We start from the raw sequence: 13818 nt of genomic DNA, 5'->3' as shown, positions 1-13818 counted from the left end.
GTTGCTATTCACTTCCCACTTTTTGAAAAGATTTTTCTAATGACAAGTGGAGACAAGACAGGGGTGACAAATGTATGAATTTTTTAGCAGTAGCTGAGTGGAGCCTCTGAACGTGCTACTCCCTGAGCCTGAAATGCTCTACTCAGATCAACATGTGGCCGGCTCCATTTAGGACTTGTCACTTCCTTGGAGGGGCCTTCCCTAAACATCCTATCTAAAGTTGTCTCCCATCCTAGTCCCCGTTTGTCACAGCTTAATAGCACTTACCACTCTAAAATTATCATGTTAATTATCTGTCTCTCTCATCAGGATGTAACCTCTAGGAGAACCGGGGCCATAATCTGTTTTGTTCACTGTGGATGTTCATTACATAGTAGGCATTCAGTAAATGGTTGGATAGATGGATGGATGGATGGATGAGTCAGTGAGTGGATGGATGGATGGATGGATGGGTACGTAGGTGGATGGAAGAAGGATGGATGAACAGGTAGGTGGGTGGATAGATGAGTGAGTGGATGGATGGGTGGGTGGATGAAAGGGTGGACAAATGGATAAGCCCCAAATTACCTCTGGGTTTACGGCTTCTTAGTCCAAAAGGAATATACTGCCGTAATAGCAGAAAAGAAATCTACCCAGAGTCATAATACTAAGCAGCCCACTAGCTGCATGGTTTATTAACACATCATAGAATCATGTGTATGAAACCAGAAAGAGTAAAAGGAACAGGAGGTTGCTGAGTCAACAAAGGCGAGTTTGTTCCATCAGCGTTAGCTGTCCTAGAGGGTCAAGGGAGAACCCCTGGTCTTGCCATCAGCAGAATTTTAAATGAGGTTGCAATGTTGCAATTGACTGTAGTTACCTAGTTTTCATATGAAAGAACACTTACAGTTCAGCCAAATGATTACAGCATCTGGAAAAAAAAATCTTTATTTCACTCTTTCTACAGCCCCTTATATCCTGGGAACAAACACCATCAATTCTGAGATTTGTGAGGCAAATCCAAACCCTTCATTGGTTGCCTGTACTTTGGATCAGTGGAGAATTCCATCTGTCAGGGCATTTGCTGCATCATAACAGTTGTTGAATTTTCTTCAGGCAACAGATGAAGAACTCTGTCTACCGAAGCCGGCAGTCTCTGAACAGCCCGAGTCCAGGGGAAACCGAGATGGACCTTCTGGTGACTCGGGAGCGACCCCGGCGTGGAATCCGCAACAGCGGATATGATGTGAGTCTCTGGTGGGCTGGGTGAATACAAGCTTTGCTTTCCCCTGAAGGCAAGGGGAATAGAGCATCCCACTGTGTTTCAGTTTATCACATATTTGTGGAATTTTAAAATGCACTAAAATGTTTTCTATTTTTTTATTACCTCATTTGCAAAGTAGAACTTCTTGGAATGTGTCAGAGTAACAGATAATTGCTGAAAGGATCATGATTTCTGAATTATACCATGTTACGAATAGCACATTATGGATCTTAAACTTAATGGATATTCTAAATGCCTTTAATTTCCGCCCCCCACCCCGCCCCCCGCCAACCCCGTCCTTAGAAACTCAGTAGGGACCATGGCCTGGGTTAGTTATGATTCACTTGAAGACAGGCTTCTTGTAATTCATACTGGTGTTGAGAAGTTGGATTTGTTCCTGATTTCATAACTCCTTGCTATGCCATGGAAACAATGAGATGCCCAACAGAGCAGTCTGATGATTTCATGTGACAGAATACATGCTTATGTTCAGTGATGTGGCCAAACTGCAGAAATTATTTTAATCCTATCAGATTTCCCCAGATGATGAGTTGCAATTTGGTGCCTCCTCTCCAGCTGCATGCACCCTGTGGCTTGTCCTTGCACCCATGAGCTCAGGTGAATGGTCCTGTGCTCAGATGTACGGTAATGCCTCACCCTGCCCCACCATTTCCCGTGAGCTTGAATCTATACCTAGGTTTTTTTGTTTATTTTATGTATATATAAAATTGCATTTTAGGTTCTGGGGTACATGTGAAGAACATGCAGGATTGTTGCATAGGTACATACATGGCAATGTGGTTTGCTGCCTTCCTCCCCATCACCTATATCTGGCATTTTCTCCCCATGTTATCCCTCCTCAACTCCCCACCCCCAACTGTCCCTCCCCTCTTCCCACCCACAGACCTCAGTGTGTGTTGCTCCTCTCCCTGTGCCTGTGTGTTCTCGTTGTTCAACACTCGTCTCTGAGTGAGAACATGCGACACACCTAGGTTTATGAACAGTGTTTCCTTCCCATTTCCCTAAATGTTTCTCTAAATACAAATTAAAATTTTTCTTTAATAAGAGTTATAATTCAAATATATCTGGATAAACTTATGTTGTAATTTGAGAAGTTGTAGTTTGACACTTGGTTTTTAAAATATACCAGGCTAATTGGAAGGCAAGAATATTTTTCCCCCTCAAGATTAGTCATCTTTTGCCACAAAATCTTAAAATGGGATTTTTTTTTTAATGGTCCAATGAAAAACAGGGATATTCTACCTAATTTGAATTTCTAATCACCTTCCTTCTATTTAACCTTCATGTTTGTGTTGGTAGTGTTACCCTTTTCTTTTGTTCCTTTTTCATTTTTTATAAAACAGTTTGGTAGTTTAGTTTTATAAAATTACAGATGCTTGGGGCAAATCTTTTATTTTCCCACTAGGTTAAATTATATAATGTTAATTTTTTCTCCTTATAAAAAATTATTTCCTATGCCAAATTCATTCAGCAATTTGGTAGTCAGCCTGTGATTAGAAATCAGGTATTAGAAGCTTCCAGTTAATCTTTCCCCACCAACAGTGAACCTTCTTCAATGTGTTTTAGTTTGGGGAACTTTTTCTTTTGCCCAGGCATCTGAGATACAATAGAATTCTTAATTTATTTCAAGATTGGCATTAATAGGGTTTTTTTTGTGTGCGTGTGAGCTTCTAGGCAAAGACACTTTGACAGTTGTGAGGAAATGGACCAGAGGTTTCCCTATTAACCTTAAAAAGAGAACACTGCAGATGGTTTTTTAACCACAGTGACACGATTTGCAGCACTCACTTAATACCTTTGGAATGTCGTGTTAGCAACTTACCTAGAACAATAGAAGAAGAGAGGTAATTTTTAGGAGGAGATTGCTCATCCTCATAGACATGTAGAAGTATACCAAGTACAGGTTACTTTAGGGGAAGCCTGGTTTATTCTAATAGACTTCTTTAAAATAGATATTTCTTTGAGAAGTGCATGTGATCTCAAAAATATAATTATAAGCTCCCTTAAAAGAAAATGATCATCCAGGGAATGGCTTTAAGAAATTAGGCTGTTGGCTATAAGAATGAAATGCTTACCTGTATCTCCTCTTGTGCTTTTTATACTAATCATATGAAAAGTGTCTAATATTTATCAGCCGCTTACTATAGACCAAGCCCTATTCTATTTTTTTCCTGTGTATTACCTCATTGCATTTGTGTAGTTACCAGTCAAGTAGATGCTTTCATTATGCCCATTGTATGGATGAAGAAACTGAGGCCAGTTATATAATTTGCCTACCCAGCCCCAGAGCTCCTCCCCTTAACCACCATGCAATATGTCTTATATATTCATCCTTCCTTACTATACATCTATCCTTATGTAACATAATCCATATCCTGTATTTTGAACCTCTGGAAGAATCTAGATGTCAGGGCTCACAGGCATTTTTACATGAATAACTCACACAGGCAAAACATGGACCAGCAAATAAAGTAGGAAAAAAAAATGAGTCATAGTTTTAAACAATGCATTCATTTTTTGGAGCTCTTGATTTTCTAAAATTACCAGAGCACTTCTGGCAAAAGAATCCATTAGCGCAGCAGTGAGCCGGTCATTCAATCGGAAACATGTCATTCTTCCCACTGAGTCTGGGGATCCAGAAGCCCTGCCAGAATATCCAGTTCTTTCTGCCAGGTTGGGGAAACTTCACACGGTAGAAACAACAGCACTGGGAGATTGAGTTAATTTTGAATTTTTTGAAAGATGACTGGGTCCCAAAGGAAAAGCCTGCATGTACAAATAAATGAATAAATGCATAAATAAGCAAATACATGCTACACAGGCAGATCTTAGCACCAGGGCTGTAGGAGCATGGATTGTTTCAGAATTTTCCCATAGAGCAAAAGATATTAGGGCCTGTAGAAGGGAGATGCTTAACTCCAAGGGGTCTGGGATCACCGTGTTTTATAGCAACAATCTTCAACCTTTTGGTCACTCTGCCAGCTGAGGGATGTAGTACAGTCCAGGCAGTAGTGATGCCACACTTGGTAGGAATATTCTAGAAGGGCATACTCCCACTAGAAGGATGTGTTATTTTCTTTCTTTTTAAAATTTATGTATTATACTTTAAGTTCTGGGGTACATGTGCAGAATGTGCAGATTTGTTACATAGGTATACACGTGCCATGGTGGTTTGCTGCGCCCATCACCCCGTCGTCTACCTTAGGTATTTTTCCTAATGCTATCCCTCCCCAATCCCCTCACCCCTGCTATCCCTCCCATAGCCCCCCACCTGCCAACAGGCACTAGTATGTGAAATTCCCCTCCCTGTGTCCATGTGTTATTGTTCAACACCCACTTATGAGTGAGAACATGTGGTGTTTGGTTTTCTGTTCTTGTGGATGCTCCAAACTCCCAAAAGACCAGATCATATCATTAAACCAACTTTGGCATTGAAATTAATTCATCCCCATGTAGAAAGCAGGTAGAAAAGAAAATGTCAGCCTAACGTGTAAAAGCAAAAATATCTCTATTTCAAAGTATTTTTAAAATGTCATTTTCTGAATGAAAGTCATGTGAAAAATAATGAAGCAGTGAGGAAAAGAAAAAAAATGCTGCAAATATGATTCTCAGACAGAATAAAGACCTAAGTGATTTTTCCTATATCTAACCCAGTATGTGGATATGAAGCCTTTGCTTCCAAAAGGCAAGTAATCATTAAATCATCCCTCAGAAAGAAAAATGCACCTCTTCAACCTTGATCTGTTTTTGGAGTTTAAAAATCTGTGGTAGGAAGGGAGCCAGCTATGTACCTTGGCTATGAGGGAGACTCTGAAATTGATTGTTTGAGTTATAACTTTGAAAATGAATGCTGACCTCTCAGAAGCAGGGAGCTGCACAATACTTCCCTTAATTTCTCTCCAGCACCTTGTCTAAAGTTCCATGCACTGGAGGTAGTTGCCAGTCCAGTGGGCTTGACACTAAAATGTGGGCAGTGGGTTTGAAAATGTTAAGAAGGATTGGTTGAGTCATTGATGCATCTCAAAGAGGCAATCACAGTCATTAGTTCTCATTCCAGAGGCTTTCTTCAGGGAAATGTTTGAAACCAGATGCTTCTACAGCTGAAAAGTACATGCAAATCTATAAAAAGGGGTATCAGGCAAGGTCCAGCTGCAGAAACCTGAAAACATCAAGCTGTTTCAAACAGATCCAAAAAATGACTATTAGGAATTAGGTGCTCACAAAATCATCAACGGGCTGGAGGAATGTTCCTGGAAAGATTCCTAGAACAAGACCACAGGGCTGGCCCTGAGGAGCTGCTGCCTCTTCTCCAAGCGGAAAGGTGGAGAAGCGGCCTGTCTTGGAACACTAAGAAAACACAGTCGTAGCATGATCCAGGAATGAGAGAGCCCCACAGAACCGGGGTAAAGGACTCTAGTGCTCAGCAACCTAGCTTTCAGCAGCCAAGGCAGCAGAAAGATGGGTCTGCTCCGTTTCCTCTTTCCAAAGTGCACACAAGTGCATCTGACTGACAGGACCAAAGTCTTATTCGCAGCCACAGCCTCCTGGAAGGCCTGGAGGTATAAGTTAGCCGTTCAGCCTCAACAGTACAGGAATGCACACTGCAAAGAGGTTAGGTTGCCTGTCCATTACCTCCATTGCAGGCACCAGGTGAAAGCAAGAGGAGAGAAACATTACCAGGCAGGGCAATACTCAGGAAGCAGTTGGGGCAACTAGTAGATAAAAGTATGTCGCAAAGGGGACAACGTACCCATTTCTCAGAGCTCCACCACAGCAGCCTGCTGAAGAAGGCGTGGGCGCATTGTCTGATGTCAAGCCTGTAGGCTGACGGTGCAGCCAGCTTCCTTTGTTACCGGTGAGCAGTGGTTCCTGGAAGGAGATGAAGGAACTGAAATGGTTGTTTTAATGAGTTCCATTTGTAGAAAAATGACATATCATCTGGGAAACTCCTGACTGCTCACAAAGCTTATGGCAAGTCTAGGGCCTCCTAGGTAAATTTGTAATCCTATGATTAATGGAAATCTTTTCTGCCCACCCACTTCCCACCCCTTCCCCAGCATCTGACGGCTTCGGTGTAATAGTTAGAGACCACGACCAAGCACAAGAATGCGCTGGTGCTGCATAATGGAGTGGTCCCTGTTAAGGGTATAGCCTCCTCTTGGCTCCACTGGGAAGCAGTTGGTTGGATTTAGAGATTTTGTCCGTCATTCTAGAAGCAACCTGCTTGTTGCCCCCTGAACTAGGCGCTCCTGTGTTGACCCCACTACCATCACCACCTTAGCATCTCACCCAAAACTTTCCTCCATAGCGCCCCCATCTCAGCCTTTCATTTCCTTCTCCTACCTCTGCCAGCTAACATAAGCTATAATTACCCTGACTTGATACATTATCTCGACTTAATTTACAGTAAATTCTATTTTAACAGGGGCTTCTAATCCAAGGGAATACCTGCTCATGGGCAATCAGGCTCCCTGGGAGAACCTGAGGCAAAGAGATGGAGGTGTTGGAGGGTAAAGGGGGTCTTTAGGTAAAGTCCAGATCTCACCAGGTTGGTGGCTGCCCAGAAAGACACCTGTCAACCCCACAGTGATGGAGGCCACTTGGCAAGTGGGGGTGGGATGCTTGTTGGCAGGTTTGGGAGGGAGATGGAGGGGTTTCAGGATGGCCTAGTGACCTCCTTCAGAGCCAGGCTTCCCCTGCAGGCCAAGAATTTTCCTCTCGTGTAGACAACTTCCCACTGGGCAGGAGACAAACAACTTCCCTTCTGTGAGTGGCACTCAAGTGCTACCTGCCTGCATCTTCTCTCTGATCCCCTGCCTTCTGGACCCTGTCTGCTCCTATTCTTGGTACCCTGTTTTTCCTGGATTCCGGGACCTCTTACCCTCTTGACCTAGGGTAGCCACTTCTTTCACACCAGGGTCCCCAGAATGCTCTAGATATACTGTCAGGGAGAGGAGGGAGCAGGTTTAGGCAGATTTAAAAGTTGAGCTGTGGTGGCGGGACGTGGTGCCTCACGCTTGTAATCCCAGCACTTTGGGAGGCCGAGGCAGATGGATCACAAGGTCAGGAGTTCACCTCGCCAACGTGGTGAAACCCCCTCTCTACTAAAAATACAAAAAGTAGCTGGGCATGGTGGTGTGTACCTGTAGTCCCAGCTACTCAGGAGGCTGAGGCAGGAGAATCACTTGAACCCAGAAGGTGGAGGTTGCAATCAGCCGAGATTGTGCTAGTGCGCTCCAGCGTTGGTGACAGAGTGAGATTCCATCTCAAAAAAAAAAAAAAAAAAAGTTGGGTTATGGTACAGACACTACAAGGCCTCAGCTGACCCCGTGGAGGCTCTGCAGCTCAGATGGCCCTGCAGAGCTGTCTCGAGTTTGGGAAGCAGCTGTGCATATGTACTCTAGAATGGACTGGTCATTGGATGTCCTTGGGTGAGGCTGTTCTCTTTAGCCAAGGCCAATTCCCAGTGAGAGCTGACATCTGAGGGCTGACAGCTGGCAGAGTGCCCAGCAGCTGGGGGAATCCATCTTCTAGTCCTGAGCAGCATGGCTCGGAGTCCACTAGTTCCTTACAATCCTATGTGCTCCTGGCCCACCGATGTGCGCCAAGCCCCTGCAGGAGCTGGAGGCCAGTGGACAAATATAAACACCCCTTGGGAATTGCCATTCCTTTTATTTCTTCTAGCAGACATTTAATGAGTGCATTGGAACCATGGCAGCATATGTGCACTTAATGTACGTAAATTCAGTAATACGAGCCCTGAAAGGAAAAGGAAAAAAAAATTAAAGCTAAGAAACTAGCTTTTACATATATTTTGTTTATATTGTACATTAAAGATTATATGTTTATTTTCCCTATGACCCTATAAGGTGTATGCACAAGGCCACATATGCTACACTAAGTGGATGATTTAAAAGATTTTCAAGGGCTTTTCTCTACATTATTTTTACCTACTCTGCTGGCTGGCGTTAGCTTAGCACGAAGCCTTGTATGAGATTCCACTGCACCTACCTGTGTGAGGCTCTCTGGAGAAGGGAAAGATGCATGTCCAGGTGATTACACACTAGTGGAGGCGAGAGGTAGGGGCACAGGCAATAGGCTGTGGCAGTGAACTTGGATGGGCAGAGGGAGTGCTCCTGAAGGTTTGTTCCTTCCTGTCTGTCCCACAGCCACCACTCAGTACAGTCTCCATTACTTAGCACTGCTGAAGCTGCCAGACAGCTGCAGGGAAATCCTTCTAAAACACACAGTCTTGTTCAAAATCCTCCAGGAGCTCTCCGTAGCTTTGGCGATAAAACTCAGACTCTAAGCTCCCAGCCCAGGACTTTTCTGCTTTGGCTTGCCCAGATACGTCTTTCCAGCTGATGCATATCTCTCCTTAACCTACCCGCTTGGCTCCAGCCCAAACACCTTCCCCAAACTTGTTCTGTTGTTTCCCATCTCCAGCTCTTTGCACATGTGCATCGCTCTGCCTGGAATCTCCCTTCCCACCTGCTTCATCCAGGCCAAGGCTGCTCGGTCTCCTCACTGTCAACACTTAGGGCTGTAGAGTTCTTCATACTGTGCACTGTCCTGTGCTTTATGGGTGTTTAGCAGCATCATTGGCCTCTAGCCATGCATGAGCTGCCGGAATCTCCTCTCAGCTGTGACAACCAAAAAATGTCTCCAGGCATTGCAGATGTCCCCTAGTGGGCAAACCTGCTCCTGGCTGAGAACTACCAGCCTAGCCAGTGCTTTCGGAACTTGGTTTAAACACAACCTTCCCCAGCATCTTTTCCTGGCCCCTATGCATATGGGCCCCTCCTTTGTGTTCCAATAGCCCCTGATACTCACCCCAATCAAAGCCCTCACCCCCAACTTCCATTAGTTGGTCTACTTGTATTATTTCCCCATGCAACTCCTCAAGGACAGGAGTCATGTTTCATTTATCCTTGAAACCTCAGCACTCGGAATCGGAACTGGCACATAGTAGATGCAATGTCTCTATTTGTTGGGCAAATGAACAAATGAGTGTGTCAACCAGAGAGGTGATTCCTGAGCTGAGACTTGTTTCTAGCTCTGAGCCAAATAAACGTTAGTTTTGACCAAATATCAAAACCATAGGCAGATGTCCATTGCCATTTGGAGTTCACTGTGAATGGTGGTTATTCACTAACATGCTTTGGCAAAAGCAACAGAAACCCCAACTTAAACCGTCTTAAAATATGAACGGGATGAGTTGTTTACAGTAAATCCAGGCATGGTTTGGTTGGGGCCCCAGTCTGTTCCTCTGCATTACACACAGCTCTGTGCTCCCCTATGTGCTGGCCGTATCCGCAGGTGGACTCTGGTAAGAAATCCCAGACCTCATGTCTACATCCTGCACGGACCAGTGCAAGAGGGAATTCTCTTTTCCCAACCTCAAAAGAAGGCGTATGGGCTTTACTCTGACTGAGTTGTCATATGCTAAGTGTCCACCCCTGCATGAATCACTGTAGCAATGGATACAAGGAGATTACCCTGATTAATTTAATCTGGTCAGGCCTCATGGATGGAGCTGGGGCAGCTTAGTCCCAGTCAGCCCCCTTGGCTGAGACACAGGGAGAGAAGCAGATAGATGCGGAGGCCATCACAGTGCCTGCTACAGTACCTGCTGCTTGAGGAACACTTGCAGTTGGACTTTTTTATTCAGAGAGACAGGTTTTGCTCTGTTGCCCAGGCTGGAGTATAGTGGCACAATCACAGCTCACTACAGCCCCAACCTCCTGGGCTCAGGTAATCCTCCCTCCTCAACCTCCCAACTAGCTAGGACTACAGGAGTGACATCGTGCTGGGCTAATTTTTAAATTGGCTTTGGGCAATTCTCCCACCTCAGCCTCCCAAAGCGCTGGGATTATAAATGTGAGCACCGTGTTGGGTATTTTAAGGAGCACACCCTTGTCACCTTTTTTGTTTTTTTGAGACAGAGTTTCATTCTTGTTTTCCAGACTGGAGTGCAATGGTGTGGTCTCAGCTCACTGCAACCTCCACCTCCTGGGTTCAAGCGATTCTCCCATCTCAGCCTCCCAGGTAGCTGGGACTACAGGTGTCTGCCACCATGCCTGGCTATTTTTTTTTTTTTTTTTTTTTGTAGAGACAGGGTTTCATCATATTGGCCAGCCTGGTCTTGAACTCCTGACCTCAGGTGATCTGCCCGCCTTGGCAGCCCGTAGTGCTGGGATTACAGGCATGAGCCACCACATCTAGCCCTGTTGCTGTCTTTGGTTGGCCCCTCCTGAAGGGAAAGATCAGCATGGTGTTATATAATGACTACTATTCACTGTGGGCTCAGGAAGTCCAGACTATAGTCAGAGGTTCATGTTTTGGACACAGGTAGAGTGACAGAGGTGTTTTGTGCATCTTTTTTTTTTAAGAGCTGAAGAGGAGAAAGGGCAGACTTGAGTGGATGGCGGGGAGAGCCTGCATGTGATGGAATAGTGCTGACTCACGGGAGAGAGCCTCGCAGTCTCCTTACTCCCTGCTGTGCCAGCTCAGCTAAGATGAGAAAAAGCAGGTGATGACTCACCTAGAAAGCAAAATGTGAATTAGCTTTCCAGGAGAGAAAGCCGTTCTTAATATGTTTACTTTCAGGTTGATTTCTTTGTAAGAGGTGTTCTTAATTATGACTGTGGTTTATATATTCTCAAAGTTCACAGGTAGTACCGTGTAGGGGCTGTGCTCATAGTCTCTGGAGCTAGGCTACTGATGAGCTACGTAAAGTTAGGCCAGTTACCTACTTATCTGCACTTTAGTTTCCTCATCTGTAAAATGGGGATACCAGTGGTGCCTAGTTTATGAGGATGTTGTGAGAATAAAATGAGTCAATGCAGGCAAAGCATGTAGAAAACAGGCAGTGAACGTTAGCTATTTTAACGCCCCAGGAGGGAGAGGGCGATACTTTTCTTTTCCTGTTGATTTTCTTTTCTAGCACTCACTACTCTGTTTTTGTTGTTGTTTTGAAATGGAGTCTCACTCTGCCACCCAGGCTAGAGTGCAATGGCACAATCTCAGCTCACTGCAACCTCCGCCTCCCAGGTTCAAGCAATTCTCCTGCCTCTGCCTCCTGGGTAGCTGGGATTACAAGCATGCACCACCACGTCTGGCTAATTTTTGTATTTCAGTAGAGGCAGGATTTCACCATGTTGGACAGACCGGTCTGGAACTCCTGACCTCAAGTGATCCACCCACCTCGGCCTCCCAAAGTGCTGGGATTACAGGCGTGAGCCACCACACCCGGACTGCACTTACTGCTCTGAATTGTGTCACACACCAAAGAGAGGACTGTATTCCTCCAAGGGTGCCTTTCTCTGGCATGACCGGACTACAGATAGGCTTTGCGAAGGGTGCCTGGGACCTCTCCCTGCTTGCCCTAGCACAAGGCCACACTTCCGGAGGTGACCTTTAAGGTAATGTTTTTGCAAACACAATGTGGGATAGTGGTTGCAACTCAAGGCAATTGGATCTTGTGGCCTGCTCAGTAATTGAATTTTCCCTGCTCCATCAAGTTCCTGGGGGAGAAAGACAGGAAGTCAATCAAGCTGGCTCCTGAGACTTCTGCTACAGGAAGAAGATGTTTTGCTTTGGGGGCAGTGAGTAATGCTGAGAGCATTGGAGTACCTTCTTTTATCCTTGCCTATCCCATCTGCATAGTCTCAGTGGAGACTCTGATTGTGGGTCACTCTTTGAAAGGTTTTTTTTTTTAAGGAGGATGTCCCTATTTCCTTAGAAGTCTATGAGAGACCCTTTAATGTCTTTTCTACTGACCTGAAAGACAGAAACAACATACTGACTTCACATCTCCATAACCCTGGAGCGACTGTAGATCATCCTTTGGAAAGGCCATCAGAATAAAAATCTGAAATTTTGCTCAATTTTTGAAAAAATTTCTATTTGCACACCTTTGCAGCAAAGTCACCAAGCCTTTATTCTGAACCTCACTGCCTGTTCTGAGGAGAACCAACCTCACTTTATTATTAGAGAAGCTTCCAGGCTGCAGGCTCATTAGGAAGCTCCTGCAAAGGTCTCTCTGCTCCTGCACCATCGTGGTCTTCTTCCCACCTGGTGAAGTGAGAACTCCCTGAAATGTGGTTTCCAGAAGCAACATTCTAAATATGTCTCTGCTTCCTCAGTAACAGGCAGCACTTGCAGTGGGCAGAGGAGGCATTAAATGGAGAGAAGTGGCACTGTTCTGTGTGGCCCAAAGGACACCGATTGGTGGAAAGAAAAATGGACATGGAGCCAGATACATTTCATCATGGCCAGATGGCCCAGGAATTTATCTTGCTGAAACCAAATCCCTCACTCGGTCTTTGGGCCCTTGCCATGAGGTTGCATAATTTGTTCAGAATCTGTTCTTGCAGGATGGAGCTGCGACTGACACTGAGCTGAAAATCGGAGCCTTGAGGCAGGCTTTGGAGAGGGGCTTCAAATTGTTGTGCTTCAGAAATGAAGTACCAAGGTGGGGCAAAGTGATGTTACACCCACTTGTGTGTCCCAGAAAGTGTGGGCTTGTAAAACCCCTGTTCCCTTTGGGGCTCATAACTCAAGAACTTCTAGAATAAGTGGCCTCAAGAGTCCTTTATTTCTCTTGGTTAAGGCCATTCTAGATAAAACTACCTCCTTCATGTTAGACACATGGACATGTCTTGTTTGTTTGTTTTTGTTTTTGTTTTTTTTGAGACGGAGTTTCGCTCTTGTTACCCAGGCTGGAGTGCAATGGCGCAATCTCGGCTCACCGCAACCTCCACCTCCCGGGTTCAGGCAATTCTCCTGCCTCAGCCTCCTGAGTAGCTGGGATTACAGGCATGCACCACCGTGCCCAGCTAATTTTTTTGTATTTTTAGTAGAGACAGGGTTTCACCATGTTGACCAGGATGATCTCGATCTCTTGACCTCGTGATCCAACTGCCTCGGCCTCCCAAAGTGCTGGGATTACAGGCGTGAGCCACTGCGCCCGGCCTGTTTGTTTTTGAGACAGAGTTTCGCTCTTCTTGCCCAGGCTGGAGCGCAGAGGCTCAATCTTGGCTCACTGCAACCTCTGCCTCCTGGGTTCAAGTGATTCTCCTGCCTTAGCCTCTTGAGTAGCTGGGATTATAGGCGTGTGCCACCACGCCCGGCTAATTTTTGTATATTTAGTAGAGACAGGTTGTCACCATGTTGGTCAGGCTGATCTCAAACTCCTGACCTCATGATTCACCCACCTCGGCCTCCCAAAGTGCTGGGATTACAGGTGTGAGCCACCACATCTGGCCAGAAATGACTTTTACTGTTGAAGACTTTTGAGCAGGAATTTACCAGGAATTTACTTTTAAGACTCATTTCCAGTCATTCATTCAATGAGTATTTATTGATGTTCTGCCGTATGCTGTTCTGGAATACAGTAGGAAATGTGACAAAGTCCCTTCCCTCATGGGGCTTATCCAGTAGTCACCGCTTATCCTGGTTTCAGTTACCTGCGGTCAACTATGGTCTGAAAATATTAAACGGGAAATTCCAAAGATAAGCAATGTATATGTTTTAGACTGTGTGCTATTCTG

General features: G+C 45.1%; 1 protein-coding gene across 4 annotated transcripts in view; it reads left to right on the top strand.

Annotated features, from left to right (window-relative positions):
- The window catches only part of KIAA1549L (KIAA1549 like), a 288955-nt gene that overhangs the window by 233007 nt on the left and 42130 nt on the right, over positions 1-13818 (top strand). For all 4 annotated transcript variants that reach the window (XM_064365044.1, XM_012452311.2, XM_064365043.1 and 1 more), the window contains one exon: positions 1096-1225. In XM_064365044.1, coding sequence (XP_064221114.1) covers positions 1096-1225 — 130 coding nt within the window. The remainder of the gene's footprint in view (positions 1-1095; positions 1226-13818) is intronic.

This window comes from Aotus nancymaae, unplaced genomic scaffold (genome assembly GCF_030222135.1).
Source record: "Aotus nancymaae isolate 86718 unplaced genomic scaffold, 86718_ANA_hifiasm-v0.15.2.pri h1tg000059l, whole genome shotgun sequence".
NCBI classification, from domain to species: domain Eukaryota; kingdom Metazoa; phylum Chordata; class Mammalia; order Primates; family Aotidae; genus Aotus; species Aotus nancymaae.
The sequence above is the reverse complement of the archived record's forward strand: the minus strand, read 5'-3'. Positions and strand labels throughout refer to the sequence as shown.